The sequence below is a fragment of the Centrocercus urophasianus genome, unplaced genomic scaffold, assembly GCF_019232065.1.
Source record: "Centrocercus urophasianus isolate 14NV4802_14NV808 unplaced genomic scaffold, USGS_Curo_1.0 seq_46, whole genome shotgun sequence".
NCBI classification, from domain to species: Eukaryota; Metazoa; Chordata; class Aves; order Galliformes; family Phasianidae; genus Centrocercus; species Centrocercus urophasianus.
In genome coordinates, this window is record NW_024885044.1 from 2,915,535 (window position 1) to 2,935,916 (window position 20,382).

Consider the following 20,382-nt stretch of genomic DNA (forward strand, 5'->3'; position numbering starts at 1 on the left):
GGGGGGCGCGATTTCTGTTCCGCCTGACGGAGCCGCGGCCCGGCCCGGCCATCACCGAGCGCTCCGCAGCGCGCTCCGTCGCGGCCCCCCCCGGGGAAAGGTGCGCTGAGGGGATCGGCGCGGGGCCGAGCGGGGGGGGCGGGGAGGAGAAGCAGCTGCAGCTGCCGGGGAGGAGGCCCCGGCGGAGCGGCAGCAAAGTCATCGCCATCGGCCCCCCCTTGGCTGGCTCCGGGCTCGGCTCTCTCCATGTCTCTGGCTCTGGGCAGCGGCCGCCACAGCAGCGAGTAGGGGGGGAGGAGGAGGAGGAGGAGGAGGAAGAAGAAGGCAGCCCGGGAGAGTGCCTCCCTCCCTCCCTCCCTCCCCCCGGCAGCCCCGGCCGCCTCCCGTCCCCGCGCCCCGCGTCCCCTGCCGCCCCCTCCCCAAGATGGGCTGCTTAGGGAACAGCAAGACGGAGGATCAGCGCAACGAGGAGAAGGCGCAGCGGGAGGCCAACAAGAAAATCGAGAAGCAGCTGCAGAAGGACAAGCAGGTCTATAGGGCCACGCACCGGCTCCTGCTGCTGGGTAAGGGGCCGCGGGCCGCGTCCTCCGCGGCGGGCGGAGGGGAGGAGGGCAGGAAGGCAGGAAGGAGGTCGGCGGGGCCGCGCGCGGTCCCTCTGCCCCCTGCCCGGGCGCGGGGAGGCCGGCGGGAGAGGTGGGGCCCGGGGAAGCGGATCCGCGGGGCCCACCCGTTCCGCGGGGCCGGGGGCGGCCTGCAGCCCCGCCGGGCCCGAGCGCTCGGCCAAGCCGGGGCGGTGGGCGCGGAGGCGGGGGGGGCGGGGGGGGGTCCGGGCACCGCCCGCGGGGGGCTCGGGCGGGCTACGCGGATACGGGAGCCGTTCCGCGCCGGGCGGGAGAGACGCGGGGCCGGAGGGCGAGTGGAGCCTCGGCGGGAGGAGGGCGGCGGGGATGCCGGGCGGCGGGGAACGCCGTGCCCGAGGGAGCCGGGGAGGTAAACGGGGCCGGGCGCCGCGGGGAAGGCCGGCGCGGCACGAGCTCGGCGGGCCCGGGGCGCTGCCCGCCGCCCTCGGGGGCTGAGGGAGAGGAGGAAGAGGAAAGGAGGAAGTCGGGGAATTCTTGGGGGGGGGACGCGGAGAGGATGTTGATCCCGGAGGGAAGAGCGGCGGCCGCGCTCGAGGCTGAGCGTGCGGGGCGGCGCGGGGCCGGGCTGCGGGCCGGGATCCGGGAGGCGGCGGCGGCGGCGGTCCGCCCCGGCTGCGTGCGGTACGGAACAGCCGCTGCGGACCGCGGGTGGGGGTTACGGGAAAGAGAGGCCGGAACGGTTATCGGAGAGCGAACGCTCCCGCACTTACGGCTTCAAAGTGTTTGGGAGTGTTTTAACATAAGGCGCGATGAGGGCATCGCGAGGCTCGGCGAGCGGCAGAGGCCAGGCCGCACCGAGCGGGGAGCGGGCTGCGTGTGTGCCCCGACCGGCCGCAGCCTCTAAGTGCCCGTTTAAAGAGGGAGGTGTGACGTGCTGGAGCTGCGGCGGCACCGGTGGAGCTGAAAAGTCGCTCGGCGCTGAGCAGAAATCTTCCAGCGGTGCGGTTTGGAGTTCAGCTCGCAGCGAGCAGCCCGGCCTGCTGTGCTGGGACTGAGCACTGCGTGCGCGGAGCCGTTCCTCACCAGCTGGATCACTTCTGTGACACACAGGGGCTTCCTTGGATTTTTTTCTTTGTTTTCTTCAGTTCGGGTGACTGAAAAATTGTTTGGATCTTTGCAAATAAAATGTTGCAGGTGCGTAGCAGTGGCCATAGGGTCCTCTGTGCGTGTGGCTGTGCTGGCACAGCTGCTGGCAGCCTCGCCTGCTGTGGGCAGTCTGCAGCAGAAACTTACTGTGCAAGTAGTGAGACTCATGTCTCCATGGTGTTACTTTTGCTTTGTGAGACACGTTACGTGGAACCACCAAATGCTCTGGAAGTGCAGGGCAGTCTCAGTATTTTCAGATCGCATTCAAATAATGCCACAGAATCGCAGCTCGGTGAGCCCGCAGCCCATCCTGCTGCACGCGGGCCCCGCTCCATCCGCAGGCTGAAATTCATGGAACTATCCTTGGTGGTGAAGTTAAAACGTGTGCATCGATGTTTGCAAGAACAGAGCCGTAACGAGCTGCCAGTTACGGAAATAGGCTTATTCAGAAATGTGGCTGTAACACTTAATTTTGGTTCACTGCTGCTGTATCCGATCCAGAGACGCCAGGTATGTCAATGCCAAGCTGTATGCATTTGCAGCAACAGCAATCTCCATTTTTGGACTTAGCGACATCGAGATCTTGGCTGGAAGTGCTTTTGATTAGCAGACATAATTTAAAGTCACATCTGAAATAGGGATTTAGCATGTGTTACTGCTCCTGAACAGTTTGCTGTTGCGAAGAGGACCCCATCTGTGCCCCCTGGAGGTGCTCAGTGTCTCTGCCTGCCGGGATGGGGGTGCAGGGTGTGTGCCCGAGGGGTGCAGCCGGGGCACAGCGCATCTGTCGCAGCCGTGGTTCAGGGGATGTGCTGCTTGCACAGAGCACTGCAGGCAAGCCCTGCTCCCTGCATCTTACCAACTGGTCAGTAAGGCGAGGGGAAAGGAGCAAGACTTTGGTATTGTGGCAAAACGTGCGGACTGATTTTATGGAGAGAAGAGCAGAGCTGTTAGGAATTCATGAGGGGGAAGGGAAAAGAAGGAAAGCAGAAAGTGGAGAGGAGTGCATCTGTCAGAAAATGAACTTCCAAGTGTAGCTGCTAAAATACAGTTTCGAACATGAGGCTCAAAATGGAGGCTTGTGCTGTCAGCGTGTGCTATGGAGGCCTGGCATCCTGGAGCACAGGCTGTGCCTCGGTGCCCGTTCTGCCACATGCCTTCCTGGTGCTGAGACACAGGGCGAGGAGAGGAATAAACAAGCAGCAGGAGATTCAGGAGAGAATCTTGCTAAATTTTACCAGGTTGTGATACTACTCTTAGAAAAACATGCTTGCTTTATATAGAAAGCTGATCTGGCAGCGTGGAGCAGCTCAGTTAAATGCTGTTGTTTGAGTCTTCTCCGTGTGCATGGGAAAATGGGTGCTATGGGCAGATGGGCTGCCTCGTGCACTGGCATCCGTGCAGCACAGCAGAAATAGAATACGGCTACTTATGGAAATAAGAGGAAGTGGAGTATTTATTTATTTATTTATTTGTACTTCAGGTATACGAGGGAATTGAGAGGAGAGCGGTGGGGGCCTGTTTGGAACATGCAGCCACAAGAGGTGTCCTTAATGTGGGACATAATCTCACTGGGTGTGGGATCGGTTTGGAGCACACAGAGGGGGTTGAGGCTGCTTCCAAGGCACGGATTAGAGAAAGGAGACTTGTGTAGCTTGGTGGGTGGAGGCTTAAGGGGTTGCCTTTCCTTTTCAGATGTGAGTATCCACGTATCTTATTTCTTGTGATTTAAGTTACAGTCTTTTGATTGGGTGGTGATAACTGCAGTCAAACAATATATTTTAAGGGTCTAACAAAAACACTTCCCTTTAAGCTGGACTGCACTCAGTCTTTCCCTTCGCTGGATAGTGTTGACGAGACAAGCAGATTTTGATGTTCTCTGACTTGTCCTCTATAAAGCGTTGAAGTTGTCCTTTTTCCTCCCAGACCTCGCAGTCTGCTTTTAACATTGACACTGGAAAAATGGACAGTGAAATGATCCAAGATTCAGATCTGACACATGACTTGAGCTGGGCGTTTATTTTTAGCTACAACTGAAGTTTCCAGTGGCAATTACTTCTTTTTCTTTCACTTTTCACTCTTGCGCTGAGAAAACCAACTTTCTTGATTTTGCCGTGAAGAAAAAATGATGTCCCTTATCACTCATGCTTCCTTCTCAACTTGATTTACTTTCATTTTCTAGGTGCTGGTGAATCTGGTAAAAGCACAATAGTCAAACAGATGAGGATTTTGCATGTGAATGGATTTAATGCTGAGTAAGTACTTTTGTTTTTTTTTTTTCTCTTTACACTTTACCTTATGTCTGTGTTCCACACGATAGATGGTTTTGTTTCATAACTTGAAATATTTCCTTCTTTTTGCCTTTTCATGTTCTGTAGAATCTGAGTATGTATTTTTAGAGGTTGAGAGACATTAACTTGAAAAAGTCAGGCACTAGTAAGAAGTAGGAGCTAATGGTGTAGAATGGTTTGCATCCAGGTTCAATGTTGCTGATTTGATCAAGGCTCAAGTTTTGTGTTTTGATTTTTTTTTTTTAATTTTTATTTTTCTCACTGCAGTTTCTTTCACAACATGGTTGACACTAATTTACCTCTGCTATAATTTACCTATGCATTGATTTATACCGCTGTAAATACACCTTCTGTTAGTGTACAAAATGAATGCAATTTTCTTTATTCAGAGCAAGCAGGGTTCTCTGTCTTCACAAAATAAGATTGGGATATGTATTTCTAGGACAGCGGGTCAGATTTTGTTCTCTTTTTTTGCTTTTGCTTGCCCAGATGTTTGTGATTTATGTTTCTAAAGGATTTTCTTTCTGTGCTTGAAATCTATACGGTTACTTGATCGTAATGAGGAGGAGAATGGCATTTTAAGATATGAAAAATGGAAATATCTTCTTTCTTAGAAATCAAATCTTCCTCAGACTTTTCACCTAACCATAGTAGGGAGTTGGTAGAGATCTGGATGTTAGTTGGTGTGGCAAGCATCTGTGTGTGTGTATGTACCAAAACCTGCTAAATCAACTTGAATTGAATTAAGGTGTTGGAATTTTAGACCTTATTCCTTTTATGTAAAATTCTGAGATGATAGTACTGTTTTTGCCTTTTTGTTTTCAAACAGTATTCTTGTATTAGCACCTCCTACCTTCTAGTCAGTTTAATTTATTCTGTGTCCTATTGTTTTGGGCAGATTAAGCTTTCACTAGTCTTGCAGTATTAATTCTTTAGTAAGAATGTCTGAGCTAAACGTTTAGCTAAGGAGCCTTGACAGTACTTTCTCCTAATCCCCAAATGCTGATTTAGGATAAGGTACACAGTCTTTTGAAAGAAACTTCAGGCTGATTCGTAATAAGTTGCATTCTGTGGTACACTATGTGGTTTTAGCTCCTCTTTGTAAGCAATGTTTTCTTAAGACAACTCTTTCTCCTAAGTTCCTGGTCCTACATCTGATTTCTGCTGAGTGGTCTTCACTGTTTGGCTGCTCTTTTTAGTAAAGACTTCTTAAAATACTTGCAAAACTTAAAAGGTTTGCATGAGTTGACTTTGATGTAGCAGCTCTCAAAATCTGCCTCTTAAGTATAACTTTCAGCATTAAGATGGGCATCCTTGATGCCTTTACAATTATCAATCCATTTAGCCAACAAAGTCCTACATTTACTAAGCATACAAATGCTGTTAAAGAGATGATGCTGTGTTAATGATATATAGCATTGGTGGATAACTGTCCGAATCTGTGGGCTGCATACCGAAATCTGTGTGAGTCTGGGATCTCAAGGACCTGTTACACAAAGGCTGCAGAGTTGGCGAGGGACTGGAACACTGAGGTTGGCAGCAGTATTGCTTTTTTAAGTATCTCACTTCTGTGTTGTAGGCTTGGGCTAAGTTGAACATGCCGCTGGATTCCAGGGCAACGTGGCAAATTTGGCCTCAGCAGCTTCTGCTGGCTTCTGTCTTCTCCTAGCAAAGGACTGGGATTACCTTGCAGCCCCTGTGCCAGCGCAGCCCTGCTGCCAATCACACAGCATATATGTGATGCATAACAGCAGAGAGGTTGTGAAGACTTGTGTGCTGGAGATGAAGCCAGTCTCCAGTGTTAGAGTCCACGTGCACAGATGCAGTTTTGAATTATTCCTCTTGATGCGGCTTATTCATGTGGCTTGAAAGAAGTCTAGTTTGAAGTCCTATCTAAAACTTGTTTGCCTTTGATTTGGTTGCCCTCTGATAATTGACCTTTGAAGCAGAAAAAGGATACCTGATGTGATGTGTAATGTGCTATAAAAACAAGGGAATCAAAAGTTTTTCTTCAGTGTTACTCAAAAACTCTTAGTTTCTGGTGGCGGCGCAGGACGTGCAGAGCTAAATGCACTGGCTTCCTTTGAGTATGTGGGGACTTTTGTTTTCTGCTCGTAAACAGATGAAGGGATGGTTGTCCTACACCTGTGTGTGAATTGGCCTCATGTAGAGGTGCAGCATTAGCAAGCAGAAACCTGTGCAGTTCTACGGAACCAGAAGAATTTCCTTTGGGATTTCAATCCTTGATCGTTTTAGCTAATTAGTTATCTGAGGAACTGTATGGAATCAAGTGTTCTAGGTAATTAAAGTGCTTAATAGTTAACAGTGCTAAGGTGAATTTGAAGGTGGTTAAAGTTTTAGCTAAGTTAACTACAGTAAAGCCTGTTAAAAAAAAATAAAAAATCAGTGATCTTTTATAATCTGTAATTGAGGTAGAGACAGAAATACCTCTCTTGCTCCTGCTGTGAAGGTGGCGCGTGGCACATGGCAGCACCGCGGCGCTCGTAAGCAGAGTGGAGCACTGGAGCAGCAAGGCCCAGTTGCTGCCCGCCTTCTGGAGGGGTTTGGAAGGGCTTTGCCTCCACTGGCTCTTGCAGAGTGGCTCCAGTTGGTCTTGTGTCAACTGCTGCATTCCGACAGCAATTTCATAAATAACAGGAGTTTGCTTTCCCGTGGTATTCTTCCAGCATGCCTAACCTTTAACATGGAAGAGTTGCCTTGTAAGTGTGATGAAGACATGGTACCAAGCACATTTTCTCCTCTTTGAGTTATCACCAGCAGTAGGGCCCCTTGTGATGTTGGAAGGTCTGAAATGGTCTTGTAGTAGCAGGAAGCCAGGGACTTTGCTTCCTTTGTTCCCCTTCTTCAACACTTTAACTGTCTTTTCGTGAGGCTGTTCAGAGGAGGAGGCTGACTGTCACATAGTGCCTTTTGTCAGCATCCTGATAAGGTGGAGCTAAAATCTCTTCTGTTTGACTGTGCAGAAATTCATACGCCAATTCATGAGAATCAGAAAGGATTAATCATGGACAAGGCTAAGTAGGAGGAGCAAGGAATTTGCTGGAGGAATTAATGTTGGTACGTAGTGCAGGTTGAAGAGGGGGGAAAAAATCGTTCTTTTGTGTTATCTTGGGGCCAGGGTGCGTGGCTTCTGAGATGATGGCCTTTCACTGACTTCTTTCCAGTCATCTTTCCCCTCTGTGATCAATGTGGGTTTGGCTGACAGACTCTAAAGATAGAAGGTCATTGTCATGTGTCATTTTAGAAAGTGGGAAATTGGCAAAGGGAAATAGGCAATTTTCAAGTGTCATGGGAAAAACTGGGACAGGCAGAAATATTTAGATAGGAATAAATGGTTGAAATGTAACTTACGAAATCCACTACAAAGATCGACAAATAAGGGGAATATGCCCTTGTGATTGGTAAGTCTGAATAGTATTTATGATTCAGAAAGTCTTGAGGTTATAGGGAACTTCAAATAACTGTTCTCAGCCTTAGTTGCCCAAACAGTGTTGTATAATGATGACCTTATTTCATAAACTGATATTTTTAAGCGTTGAATACAAGTCTATGTATTTATGAAATCCGCTGATGGTAATGGCAGAAGCAGAACTGAATAGCTTTTATTTTCAGGACTTGGATGACAACTTTATTTGCTTTTCTCATGTACTTTGAAAATTTACTTTCTCTTAGTAGTGAATTTAAGTAAGCCAAGTCAACCCTTGAAGCCTTGGCACTCTTTTCTTCCTCTTTCTTCAGTTAGATTCAGTAGTTTTGTGAGGAAGGAATTGTAGTCATGGATGCTTTCAGGTATTTTCTTTATATGTCTGACCCAGTAAAAAGGAACCTCAGTTCAACTGTCATTTCACGTAAGCCAGTACTTTGTGTTGGCTGGAGGACAGGGCTTTGTCAGTCTCTTTTGTGACTGAAATGATTCCTATCTTCTGCTATCCGATTCCGTGTTTTATTGTCTAAGGTTAGTCGTCTTGTGTGTATGAATTTAAAGAAGGGAGTTAATATTACTACTCAGGGGAAAAGTATGATATTTATAACTAGGTATTTTAAAGTAATGAATTCCCTCCCAGTGGCTATCGTTAGTTTGTATACACAGTTATTATTGCTCTGTTTTGACACTTCATTTAGATTTGTGTACCAATACCACGGTGGGTTGGTTTTTTTGTTTTTCTTTTGTTTTCTTTGTAGGAGAAAAGCTAAGAAACAAACTGACTTTATCGTGTTTTACCCTCCTGGCAACAAAGCCATTTTTTTTCTGGTGTTTGGGCAACCCTGAAAACTGGAGGGAGGCTCAGTGTGTTTCTGCCTCGCAGTGTGTGTCAGGAAGCTCCTGGAGGTTGGAGTCTGACAGTGTTTTCTTCCCAGCGCCCATTCCAGGGCACAGAGGGATGTCGCTGTTCTGGCGATGTGCTGCGTGCTCGTTTGGACTGGGAATGCTTCTGGTCCAGCTGAAGAAGCAGTTATTGGTTTGTCAGAGAGATTTGTGCCGCAGAACATGAGGTCAGGATTTGGGTGGGCAGTGGAGAAAGGTGCATATTGCAGTCTGGTTTGGGTCCTGGCCTAATGGCTGGCACAGCTGCGTCATTGAGTTTTGTCACAGGGCAAGACTGTACCAATACTGAGTAAGTGCTGTAATTAGGAACTGAATACTGCATGTAGCTTGTGATTGTTACATTAAATATTTATGTAAATGAAAGAAAACTGTCTTCCATCAGTTTGGAAGGAATTGGAAGTCCTATCTGGTGGTGTTGAACAACTTAAGGGAAAACAAAAGAATCGTTAATCGTTGGAAACTTCGGTGTGGTGTTGATGCGATTGAAGTTATCTTTTTTGGAGGAAAAGATGTTCTGTGAAAAAGCCTGAAGTCAACGAAGCAGTAGTAATACTTAGCTATGCTATAGAAGAAAAATGAGATGAAAGAAGTTTCCAGCTTTTGAATTTCTCATGTTTAATGTGGTCCCTTTCCTAAGATAGCAGACATTCCCTTCTGAGGACGTGAGCAAATACGTAACATTTAGATCCCTGCTGAGGTGTGTGTTTGAGACTGCAGGGTGAGCTTTCAGAAGGCTCCCATCGTTTGTCATGGCAGCAGTGCATTGCCTGGCAGAGCGTTGATGTCCACAGCCCTGAATATTCCAATAGGTGGAGGAATAAGCCAGGTGCCCTGCTTGGTTTTTCAGTCTACAAAACAACGTGATATTGTTTCCTGAAAGTAGTACAGAAGAGCAGTGCATGAAGGAACCTGAAAGTTTAAAGAAATGGGTTTGTTCTGTCTGTTTTTAGATGCTCGTGGTAGGCTTGGGCTGACCATAAGTGCAGACATGAGAAGGCACAGACAGTCATTTTAACATGCTGCTTTATTTTCAAGCAACTGTTTTGTGTGTTTGTGCTTTTTCAAGAAACTCATATTTACATGAGAGAAGGAAAGTGAGAACTGAACATCAGCTTTTTTTTTTATTTTTAATTTTAATAATTAGATGCAAAAAAGGTGTTGCTTATAGCACAGCATGCATCTTATCTGTGCTGATGAAGGGAAGCATTGCATTCTCCTAGCAAAGCAGTAGGATTTCAGCTGCCACCAATATCTCTCTGCCCCGGAGTTACTGTGCTGGCATTGCAACTTGGTGTTTGTGCTTTCACTTAAGTAGTTCAGTTTTCTGATTTTAAATAAATCCAGAACGGTATTAAACTCTCCCTTATGGTGAGCTGACGTGTGTTGCAGACATGACTTGGCATGTGAAGGGACTGGCCAAAAATACAGCGGTGGTTATAGTCGGGGTTTAGATTCAACAAAAGCTTTGGAGATGTGCAAAGGCAGCTATGAGCGTGATGTAGGAGGCTCAGAGTGGTTCTAGAGAGCGTGGAGGGCATTGACCAGGGGCGGAATAGACGTGGGTGATGTACTGTGAAGAGCAGGAGAGGAAGGCAGGTGAGACCTCAGATGTAACTGCGTGTGAAAGGTGGTGAGCGGATCGGGCGGGTTGTGATTTCTGATGGTCGTTGTGGGATTTTGCCCAGTAGTTCTGGTTTAAAAAATAAAGCAACCTCTCCGTTGGTCTTTACAAAACTTGTGATTTTTCTTCTGCCTTCTCAAACAGAAAATAGGCCATTATGTGGGTTCTGAGCTAAGTCTGATTTCTGTGACTTGTTCTGTGTCTCCCGGATTTTTTCTGCAGTAGCCCCAGCCTGCAGTTCTCTCCATAGTGCCTGGAGCTCTCAAAGCATCTCATGCTTCCTCTGACTGATACAGGCCTTGTTCTCATCTATGTCCCGGTGTTCATTGCAACATTGATCCTTAAATACTCTCATGTCATCCTGTTCTTTATCTTCCTTTTTTTTTTTTTTTTTTTTCCCTATTTTCCTGCTACCTGGACAGAAGTTGGTGTGTACTATGACTAGTGTAGCTCTGCATGCATTCCTCCTGCCTTTCTTCGTTAGAGCTCTAAATTTGGTCTCTCCTCCATTCAGCCTTTAATTTTCTCTATGGGAAATTATTCTCTGCTACAGCATAAAGGCTGGTTTAAGTAGGACAGCTGTATTACAGAAAGGGTCTGAGAGAGAACAGCTGAAAAGAACTTTTCCTCTATTTGCCCTGAATTTTTGAAATGTTTGTACTCTCTGTCCACAGGTCAAAGTGGAAATGGTGTATTTTTCTTTGTTTTCTGATCGGAGGCAAATCTACTAATACAAAGCAGTGCAACATCATCATTCTATTTTACCCGTTAATTGATTAACAACAAGCTGTATTAAATGCCCACCATAAAACCTCAGATAGCTACCTAGAGGCAACTCTGTTCAGAACATACAAAGTACACATCTGTATTCTATGTTCTGGTGTTCTTTCTTGGGGGAGAAAAAAAAGTTGAGTGCATCAGGTTTTCCTCGGCCCTTCTCAAACATGCTGTGCAGTGATTACATCTCTCTAGCTGCTGTACTGGAGCAGTAGCACTGTGTGAAGAGTTTTCTGTGCTGGCATCTCTCTAATTTCTTTAGTTCCGTGCAGTTTGGATGGGCAGTACTCTGATTTTCCCAGTAAAAATGGTTTTATTATCCAGGTGAGTGGTTGCATTTCATTATAAATGAACAGAATACTTTTCGTAGTCTTAAACTCATGGAATGTTACATTTTTGTATTAAGTCTGTGTCTTCACATTATTGAGATCCCTTGAGATTCCCCTTATTCACTACAGAGCTCTATTTTATCAGTTGCCAGTCACTTCCCTCTAGTTGCATTTTTTTCCTATTTCATTATGTTAAATGCTAGCATTTTTGCCCCACGTTCATATTTATTATTAATTAATGCTCAGCTCCTTCTAGCAATCTAGATATGAGTGTTGCTACTTGTTTCTGCTTCTTGGGTTGCTTGGCTTCCTGCATTGCTGTTACTCTGTGGGATGGCTCAGGAACAGCAGAGATGTGCTGTGTCATTTCTTTTCTCCCAGAGGATTTTTTTTTATTACTATTATTTTTAATAGTGAAAAACACTTCACTGCTTCCAGTTTTGTCAGCATCCTTTCAGAGTGTCTTTGTCTTCTATATTAAGGCAGATGTAGCTGATGCTTTGAAGTATAATCCAGCAGGCAAATTTATCTGTACCTTTATTTTTAGGTACATCATGCATTTGTTTATTAGAGTTGCCCGTGTCCTGTCTCTGATGAAGAGCTGAGATGGATGACACTGAGCATTTCCACTGATGAGGGATTTTTTTATGTAACTTTAATCCTCACATATTGAAAATAATATGCCCTCAGTCTTACTTTGACAATCGAATCTTGAATTCTTAGTGCATGTGAGAGCATTTAGGATACAGTGCCACTGTAGCCACACCTGCTTTGAAACAGTATTTTCATAACTGTACTCCAGTATAAACATTCAGTTAATTAGAATTAGTTGTTTGCAGCTGAGCTTGCTTACACAGGAACAGCAATACATCAAGGCATGCTTGGGACAGCTGGGGGACCAAATTAACTGCTTTTGGAGGAATGCAGTGGTGGAGTGTCTTGATGAGAAGATATGTTTAAGATGTTCGTTCCTCTAAAGGTAGGGATGGCTTGTGACTGTATTTATTAGCTTCTTGGTGCTGACTGCATTCTCCAAAGGGCTGTTTAATAAGCATTATGTTCGCTTGCCTTTTTAGTTAAGGCCCCAGAAAATAATCATCTCTCCCAGCTGCACCCTCCTGCCCCCCGGGGCTGAGCTGCAGGAGCAGCAGAGGTGTGGAGGTTTCCATCGGGGCTCAGTGTGGTCCCAGCAGGTGTTACATTCAGCCTCGAATGGCAACTTAACTGCTGGCTGAGGGATTTCTGTTTGCCTTCCTAATCTCTAAATACCCCAACCTCGTCTGCATGGCTGTGCACACACGTAGGGCTTTGTTCCTTCAAAGTGAAGTCATCTCATTTCTGCTATTCCAATACGTTTATGTAGTGTAAATATTTGTATGCATTACAGAATGCCAGAGGGAAACCAGGCTTAGTGAGGTGAGTTTCTTCCTCACGTTTGCAGTAAGAAGGGCTGCCTTGCTCCTCACTTCCTTGATTTTTTAAAATTGGTTTTAACAGTTAAAATTGTGTGAAAGGACACTGAGGTGCAGCAAGTTCAGTGAGCTGTGTCTGTTTTCAACCTTGATAACTTAAATAGCTTAAAAATAAAGCTGCTAGCTAAATTTGATTCACAGTGTCATTAATGAGAAATATTTAACCAATTAATTGCATGAGTTTTAATTCAATTGCAGGAGGGATTGGTATGGCTTCAGGTATTTTATGTGGCTTTTATGGTTTAAGACCATTTAAGATAAAGAGAAAAACTTAGTTGTTTTTTTTATTTAATTTATTTATTAATCAGCAAAAGCTCATTGTCACAAGGACACAACGACAACCACTTGTTGAAATGATTTTGGTTGTCTGAACTGAGAGTCCGCGAAACACAGCCTGGTATTTTTCATGGAGAAAACAAAACCAAAAAAAGTACACAGAGTGCAAAGCTGAGGAGACGTTCTTGTCACGAGACAAATGAGAAAACAGAAAAGAGAGGCTCAGTGGGAACGTGGGGTGCTCAGCAGGGGCAGTGATAGCAGAGCCGGGCTGCCACGCTGCGCAGGGCGAGCAGCTCCACGTCCTGACCTGACTGCAGCTCCCAGCGTTTGGAAGCAGAGCTGCAGAGGTCAGTGCCAGCAAGGGTTCTGTGTTAAATGTTTTTGATGTTTTCAGTGTATTTTATGAAAGTATGTTATGCAACTCTCTGGAAGGTTTGCTTTATAGGATTTTTGTTGTTGTTAAATTTCTATGGAGTAGGAAGTCACTGGGTTTTCTGTAGTGGTTTTGAAGCCTGCTGCAGTGTATGCCTGCAAATTAGATGCAACTTGTCACTTTTGGCTTGTAAAAATGGTTAATATTGTTTCCAAATAGTTATTCAAAGGAATGCCATCTGCTTATACCAAACACTTGTAGATAACAATCAGATTTATAGCTAGAGCTGCACAGTTCTACACATCCACAAAAATGGCAAATGTAACTATTTTGTCTTTTGGTTTTGTATTTTATTTGAATGTGAGGGTGAGCTGTGTCACTGGGCCACAGTTTCAGTGAACCCTTGGGAATTGGGGATGCCCTGTGTTGCCTCTGTATTCTGCCTTCACCTAATTGGACAGTCCTCATTTTATGTAATTGTACCTTATGCAATAGTATGTTTACTTTCCTTATGTTTGTCACTGAAGAACTTCACAGTGTTCTGTGACCTCGGTGTCTTTTTGCCCCTGTTGGAAAGTGAAGTGCTAGAAGAAAGTACAAAAGACTGAGTTTGGTAAAGCGTTTCTGATTCTTTTGCACAATCTTAAGACCTCTTATAAAAAAAAACATACTTTTTCATGCTTTACTTTTAATGCTCTTGTCTGAGAACAGACTTATTACTGAATGTAGAAAGTAAAATAATACATTGTTATTTAGAGAAAGCAGCAGTATTCTATAAGTATTTTATTCCTTATGAAAAAGAGGAGAATGCATCCATCCTATACAACTCTGAACAAAGAAGCGGGGAGCTTAGAATCTCTGACAAAGGCGTTTTAGGAGCATCTGTTAGAATGGGCAGGTTTTTGAAACAAGAAATGAGAGATTGCCCTGATTTCTCCTTTTTTTTTTTTATTTTAAGTTATGGTTTCTCACAACAAGGCTGTATAGGAAGAATGCTGCAGGCAGTGTCGCTTCGTATGTAGTGGGATGTTCTTGAGTCAACTTGTGCCTCTTTGGGAAGATCGTAGATCCGATTGATAAAATCCACTGGTTTGGTATCAGTGCTTTTCTCCTTCAATATGATGTATTCACACTGTATTTTGATTTTTCAAACTGAATTGTGTGGAATTAACAGTGTTGTATTATGGCACTGTAGAAGCTGCCTCATGGGTAGATCTCAGTGCAGTGGGTAATAAAGGCAGCGAGTGGGACCACTTCTTGGAAAGCTCCCAGGGAACTACTGGCTAAGTATGTAAAGTCATTCTTTAGACTGCTGGTCTGCTTCAGTCCCAAAGCCCTCTTTGCACACTGGCTGAGTGGTTAATGCTGAGAAGGTCAGGTTACTCTTTACAGGGAGATCTGAATAACATGTTTAAAAGTTGTACTTCATAAGTTTGTTTTAAAATAACTGAATGCAGAGCAGTCTCATGGGAGTCAGAATGTAGATTGTATCTGTAAAATTGGAAAAGGACTTGAAAGTCAGTTAGTTAATTATGGCAGTGTGTTTTATTGTGGCAAAAAGACAAATGTAGCTTGGATGTATAAAAGAGGGAAAGTGAAGCGTAAGTAATAAAGTGGACTTCAACACTGATAAGGGAGTTATTAAAATAGTCTGTCCTATTCTAGTGTCTTCAGATTGTGAGGAATGTGGAACTGTTGGGAAGGATTTAAAGGAAAGGCCCCAGGAATTGCAGGAGGTCCATAAGTAGGATGCCTAAGTGGGATTTCATTAACATACAGAGGTGCTGCTGTGTGAGGAGGATACCAAAAAATGTGAAGGCATGAGTGAGCTTTAGTTTCTTAGCAGTAGAGTTACTTTAACTGAGATAAATTGTTGAGATGGTAAAACTTCATTGGAGCTCTGGGAGATAAGGGCAAGTTTATTTTTAAAGTAGTTTTCAGTGCAGCTTCTGGAGATGCAGCTTTCCTGACAGCAGTGTACTGCTCCTGGTGGTCCTGCTGGTGCTGGCAGGTGCAAAGCCTGCTTCGTGCACCGTGGATCACCTGTTTTCCTTTGCAGTAACAGGGAATCATATTTGGCTTATGATCCTGGGCATTGTTGCTGTAGATGCAATTCTGCTTTGGTTTTGGAAGCCTCGGAACCTTCAGAGTGCTGTGGTTGCCTGCAGGTGCCAGAGAGGTGGGCATTGATGGAGGGTTGTTTTTCATTGTTGTATTTCCCCATCAAGATAATGAGCTACTTGTATGTTGATACTGCTTTAACTTCCTTCTGAAGCTTCAGAGATTGGACAGGACCTGACTGTCTTTTGTGCCAGACTGGTTGATTCTTACTCGCATGATCCAGATAAAATTGGTTGAGAGCATGAGTTAAGAAAGAACCTCTTTCACTAGGAATTGATAGGAATATTTCCATCTTCTGCTGCATACGGCTTTTTTGACTTCCTTGAATCGTTTGGGCATATTTTTTTCTGATCAGTTATTTGCTGTTGCAGAATGCTCAGGGTCATCTAATTTCTTGCCTGTTCCTTACACATAGCACATAACAAATCGTGTCCTTCAGGTATGTGGAGGATGTGGGGAAGCACAATGGTCTGTAATACACTGAGAGGCAGCTGGAAGCATACAGGCATCCTCTCTAGGCTGCAAGTCTTGTGAATATTTACTGTGTGTCAGTGTTCCTTTCTGCACCAACCCACTAACCCAGGTTAAAGCCCTCCTTATGGTCTCCTCTGCACAGGTGGACTGGCAAGCTGGCTGAATGGATTCAGTGTGACTCTGTGTCTGTGTTGAGAGAAACAGCAAAATTTCACCTCTTTGTGGAAAATTCAAATTGTTAGAGTGTGTTAGTATCTCTGAATGAAACCAAATATAGTTCTCTTCCATTCCATTCATTGTGGACCTTATCTGTCTTTCTGATGCATCTCACTTGTTGCCAAGCAACCTCAACAGTAGTTCTGCACATCCAGCAGCATTTAGAAAAATAAAATAAAAGTGAGTAGTTGTTGCTGGAAATAAGATGCCTTCTGATGACATGAATGAAAACAGTTACGAGAGAGGGAAATGAGGAATGGTGCATTTGGAGCTGGTGTTCTGAAAAAGCTAAGAATATTTAGAGCTTAGATAGTGCCTTTTGTTTTCAAAGCAAGTTATTAAATCAAGAATATTTCTTTCCTTTCAGTGACTGAAGCTCAATTATGCTCATGCTTCATAGAGCAGAGGGCAAGGTTTGGTCCCAAGAGGGCAGGAGGTAGTTTGGTGTTTGTATTTGTTTTTCTGGCGTGTGTGGGCTTCATGTGTCTCTAATTGGACTGCAAATTAACTGAAAAGGTTTGGAAGATTTTTGTTCATGTGTTTGCTCATTAAATTCAATAGATATTGCTATCCATTCGTTTCATACTGATGCACCTACGGTGTATTAAATTTCATTAACATATTTATCACCTAGAAGGCCTTCCAAACTAGAAGTATGATAGATAGTGTGTAGGTCCTTTACTACTGGATAATGTTGCAATGCTTATAAAGCAATAAATAGAGCTTATTTTTATATTCTGTCTCTTGTGTGAAATGTGATCTGAGCAGCAAACAAAATGCTGCAGCAAAGGATATAAAAATGAATATGAAATCTGACCTGTGGAAATGATATTTAAGTTTGCATGATAGCTTCGTTTCAATCCAGAAAGAAAATGATACATATTACATGTAGATGGTCTATAACAACGTTATTGAGGATGCAGAAAAAGTTAGAAAGTGCCTGTATTAAGATTGCCTTAATTTGAGTTCCTTTCAGTTTAGAATACCATTGCCTATAACTGCCTGCATAGAAGGGCCATCTTCAATTCTGTGACCAGCTCCTAAAAAGCAGTAATGCTAGCACTTTAAAGTAGATTCTAACATTGTGATTTAACTCGCTTTTCCTCGGTTACAGTCTGGAATGACTGAGCTGCCAGTGGCACCACTGGCACACAGTACAGCACATCAGGCTATCCCCTGAGTTTTGGCTGGAGGACGGTTGGTCTCAGTTACACACAGCAGTGCTTTGCTTCCCACTCTTTTGTTTTCTGAAGGTGCTGATCTTAGAAACACGCTAGTTCCACTTCTGGGTCAGAGTAGTAAAAAAGGATGTGCTGCAGATGAATCAGAAGTAGTGGTGTAACAGGTCCCTGGTTTCGTTTATACTCAGAGGGCTGCATTCTGAATTGCACATGCAGTGTTTGACAGAGACGTGGGTCAGACATGCTTGATGCACGGTGAGGTGTTCTGTGCTAAGTCTGTGTTTACGGACTGGACGTCCGTTGAGGTGTTTCTGTCAAGAGACTTACAGTTTGCTGTTGTTGAGGATGAAGTGGACAAGGAGCAGCAATGTAATACAGGAGGAACGCAGCAAATGGACCCATGTGTGCATCCACAGCTTATCATTGCAAGGCAACTTCCTGCTGTCCTGCTTCTGTAGCAGTATGGGATGTTTCAGAGGTAGTACCATGCTTCAAAATGCTATTAAGAGGAAGTGTGTATTTTGAATTACAATCTGTATGTCAGTTGTCTGCATCACAGAGCCTAATGGGTGCGTGCCTGACAGGGGTTGATCTGCCCTGCCCTGTAAGGTGGGTGGTACGTTGTGAGCAGACTGCCGTGGCAATGAATTGCAGTCAGCTGGGGTTTGGTTCCTTGTGGCTTGTTGTGCGTGGACTGAAAACAGTACTGCATAAGTATGGATTAAAGGATAAATTCAATTAATGAAGATGTACAAAATAACGAAACTAGGAAATGTTTAAAACATAATGAAAAAGAAGCCATCCCAGTGTATGTAATTTTTGCCATGTGCAACATGTAAGGTTTATTCATGTTGGATTAAAATCTCTCTTGCTATACTGCAGGTAATAGAGGTAACTTGGAAAAGGAAAGTTCAGTGTGTGTGGCATGTATACATAAACTGTTTGTGGCAGCAGTATTTTTACCTTAATCCTCTAAGAGGAAAAGACCAGCCCTAATTCATGGGTTTTTGGTGTTTTTTTTGTTTTGTTTTGTTTTGTTTTTAAATGCATAAAAAGGGTGAATTTTGGCAGCTGTTTTTTGCCTCTAGGCTTATAAATAGGTTTGTCCCTGCAAGATGTGTGTGATTGCTATACATACATAATGTGTTAGCTGCTGTACCAGTATTGCCATGTAAACTCAGTTACCCTTTTGTATATGTATGTGTTGTCTGTATACCTAGTTTGTAAAGGGTAAATATTATAAACTGGTTGCTCAAGAGCAGTATGCTATAAAAAAGTAATAAGCACATCAGTAAACGTGTTGGAGGTGGTAATAAAAGTGCACTATAATCTGTCTGCCAGTTTACTGAACTCTAACTGTCGTTATCTGTGGCCATTAACTGCTGCACAGTGTGTGTTAACCCTTTGTGCAGCAGCTCTGCGTGCAAATATGAGTGCAGCTATTTAAGCTTTGGTTCAAATGTGCCATCTCATGTGGTAGCATTCCTGGGTTTCTTGTGGCTCTTTCCTTTTTGCCCAGCTTTCATTTCAGCAAAAAGGGACGCATGGGGACATAGGAAAATATCTTCATCATCAAAATGAATGTGCTTTTGTGAAATTCAAGGAAATACATGACTTGTTTCAGATTGTTCCTGAAATATTTCAAAAATAATAATGTGGGTAAGAATAAACGTTTAAATGTTGAAACCTGTTCTTGGATTAGATTATTGTAAAATAAGCCTTTTAAGAAGTTTCACTTGAAAATATTGTAACAGAGTACAGTGGAATTGTCTCTAGAAGTCACCAAACTTCTGAGTTCTCTAGCTCTGTTGAGGAAACTTCTGTTTGGGGCCAGGCAATGACTTCTGGAGCTGCTGTGCATGGTTTCCACATGGCACTCCTGTGGGACATCGAGGTGTGGCTCTGCTCCCTGCCTTGGTGGACTGATGCATCCCTAAAGCAATTTCTGTTTGCTGAAAGCTGGGTTGTGTAAGCTCAGGAGCATGGCTGTGTTGGTATTTTAGAAAGCTGGGTGGATGTACAATGATAAGTGAGGTGAAATAATAGGAGAATGCTTCTCATGAAGGAGTTCCTCTGGGTCAAAGGTTTACATTTTCTAACCTTAGACATACGTTTCTTCCTCAGTCTTCCAAGGGATGGTCGCTCACGTTTAGGAATGTGCTGCCATGTCCTCGAAGTGCTGAGGCGTTGGAAGCTGTTAGTCTGCACATTTTGATGCCTTGGCACCAGGGTGGGTTTTATACAGACTGCTGTAACCAGCGTCCCTCCATTCCAATGCAGCCTTTAAAATGGCAAGCAGTTACGTTTGAAGTTGGGATCTTGTGATTTCAATACAGATATGAAGTGAAATATTTCAGGGTGTGGTGATACTTAATCATTAATGATTGAGACTTGGGACGTTTCCTGAATATTAATGCTGGATATGAACGCTGATTGCTTAAGATGAAATTATTACCCAGCAACCCAGTCACTTACTGTCGCCCCCTCCTTTTTTATCCACTGTTCTTGGAGAAATGGTGAACACAGATCTGGGGTCAGGCAAGTATCTGGTGCGTTCTCTGAAGCACAGTGTAAGAGACAAGTGATGTCACTGCCTCCATACCTTATGAGTTGCATAATGATCATTAGTCTAAAAATGGTTTCAAATGATGAAACTGACAGAATTTGCTCTAATTGTGCAATTGCCACTGAAGATAAACTGTCACAACGCCACACCTTTGATGTGCTTTAATACTTAATCTACTTCATGAGAAAGGTTGAGGATTGACTAGCTAATGTCAGTAAAGTGCTTCAAAAAAGCCTGGTCATAAAAATGTTTATGACTAGGTTTACGTGATTTACATTTTTAGTTTAATATGTCCTTTCTCTGCCAACACCAACTATTAATAACCTACCAAAATACATAGAACACTTCATAAATGTGTTTGGAAGACACAATATATGCAGTCGGTTATGCTGCATTCTGCAGGAAGTTTGAACTGCTGAGAGTTCTTGCTTAACTTCTGTGTGAAAGTAATATGGAGATAGCAGTGTATATCAATGTGGTATAGGTAGGTTGCTGCTGTTATCTGATTTCCAGGCAGTAGATTAGTGTAGCATTTCTGCATATTGTTTGCATAGCACTTGTAACCTGTGGGAATAGACTTGGCTTCTCTTTCTGTTAAACTTGAAAA

The 20,382-nt window shown here is 44.0% G+C and overlaps 1 protein-coding gene across 1 annotated transcript in view; it reads left to right on the plus strand.

The window, feature by feature from the left end:
• The window catches only part of LOC122168769 (guanine nucleotide-binding protein G(s) subunit alpha-like), a 53,346-nt gene extending 46,822 nt beyond the window's left edge, over nucleotides 1–6,524 (plus strand). The window contains exon 2 of the mRNA XM_042834333.1: nucleotides 3,910–6,524. Coding sequence (XP_042690267.1) covers nucleotides 3,910–3,986 — 77 coding nt within the window. The 3' untranslated portion in view covers nucleotides 3,987–6,524. The remainder of the gene's footprint in view (nucleotides 1–3,909) is intronic.
• Nucleotides 6,525–20,382: the final 13,858 nt, after the last annotated feature.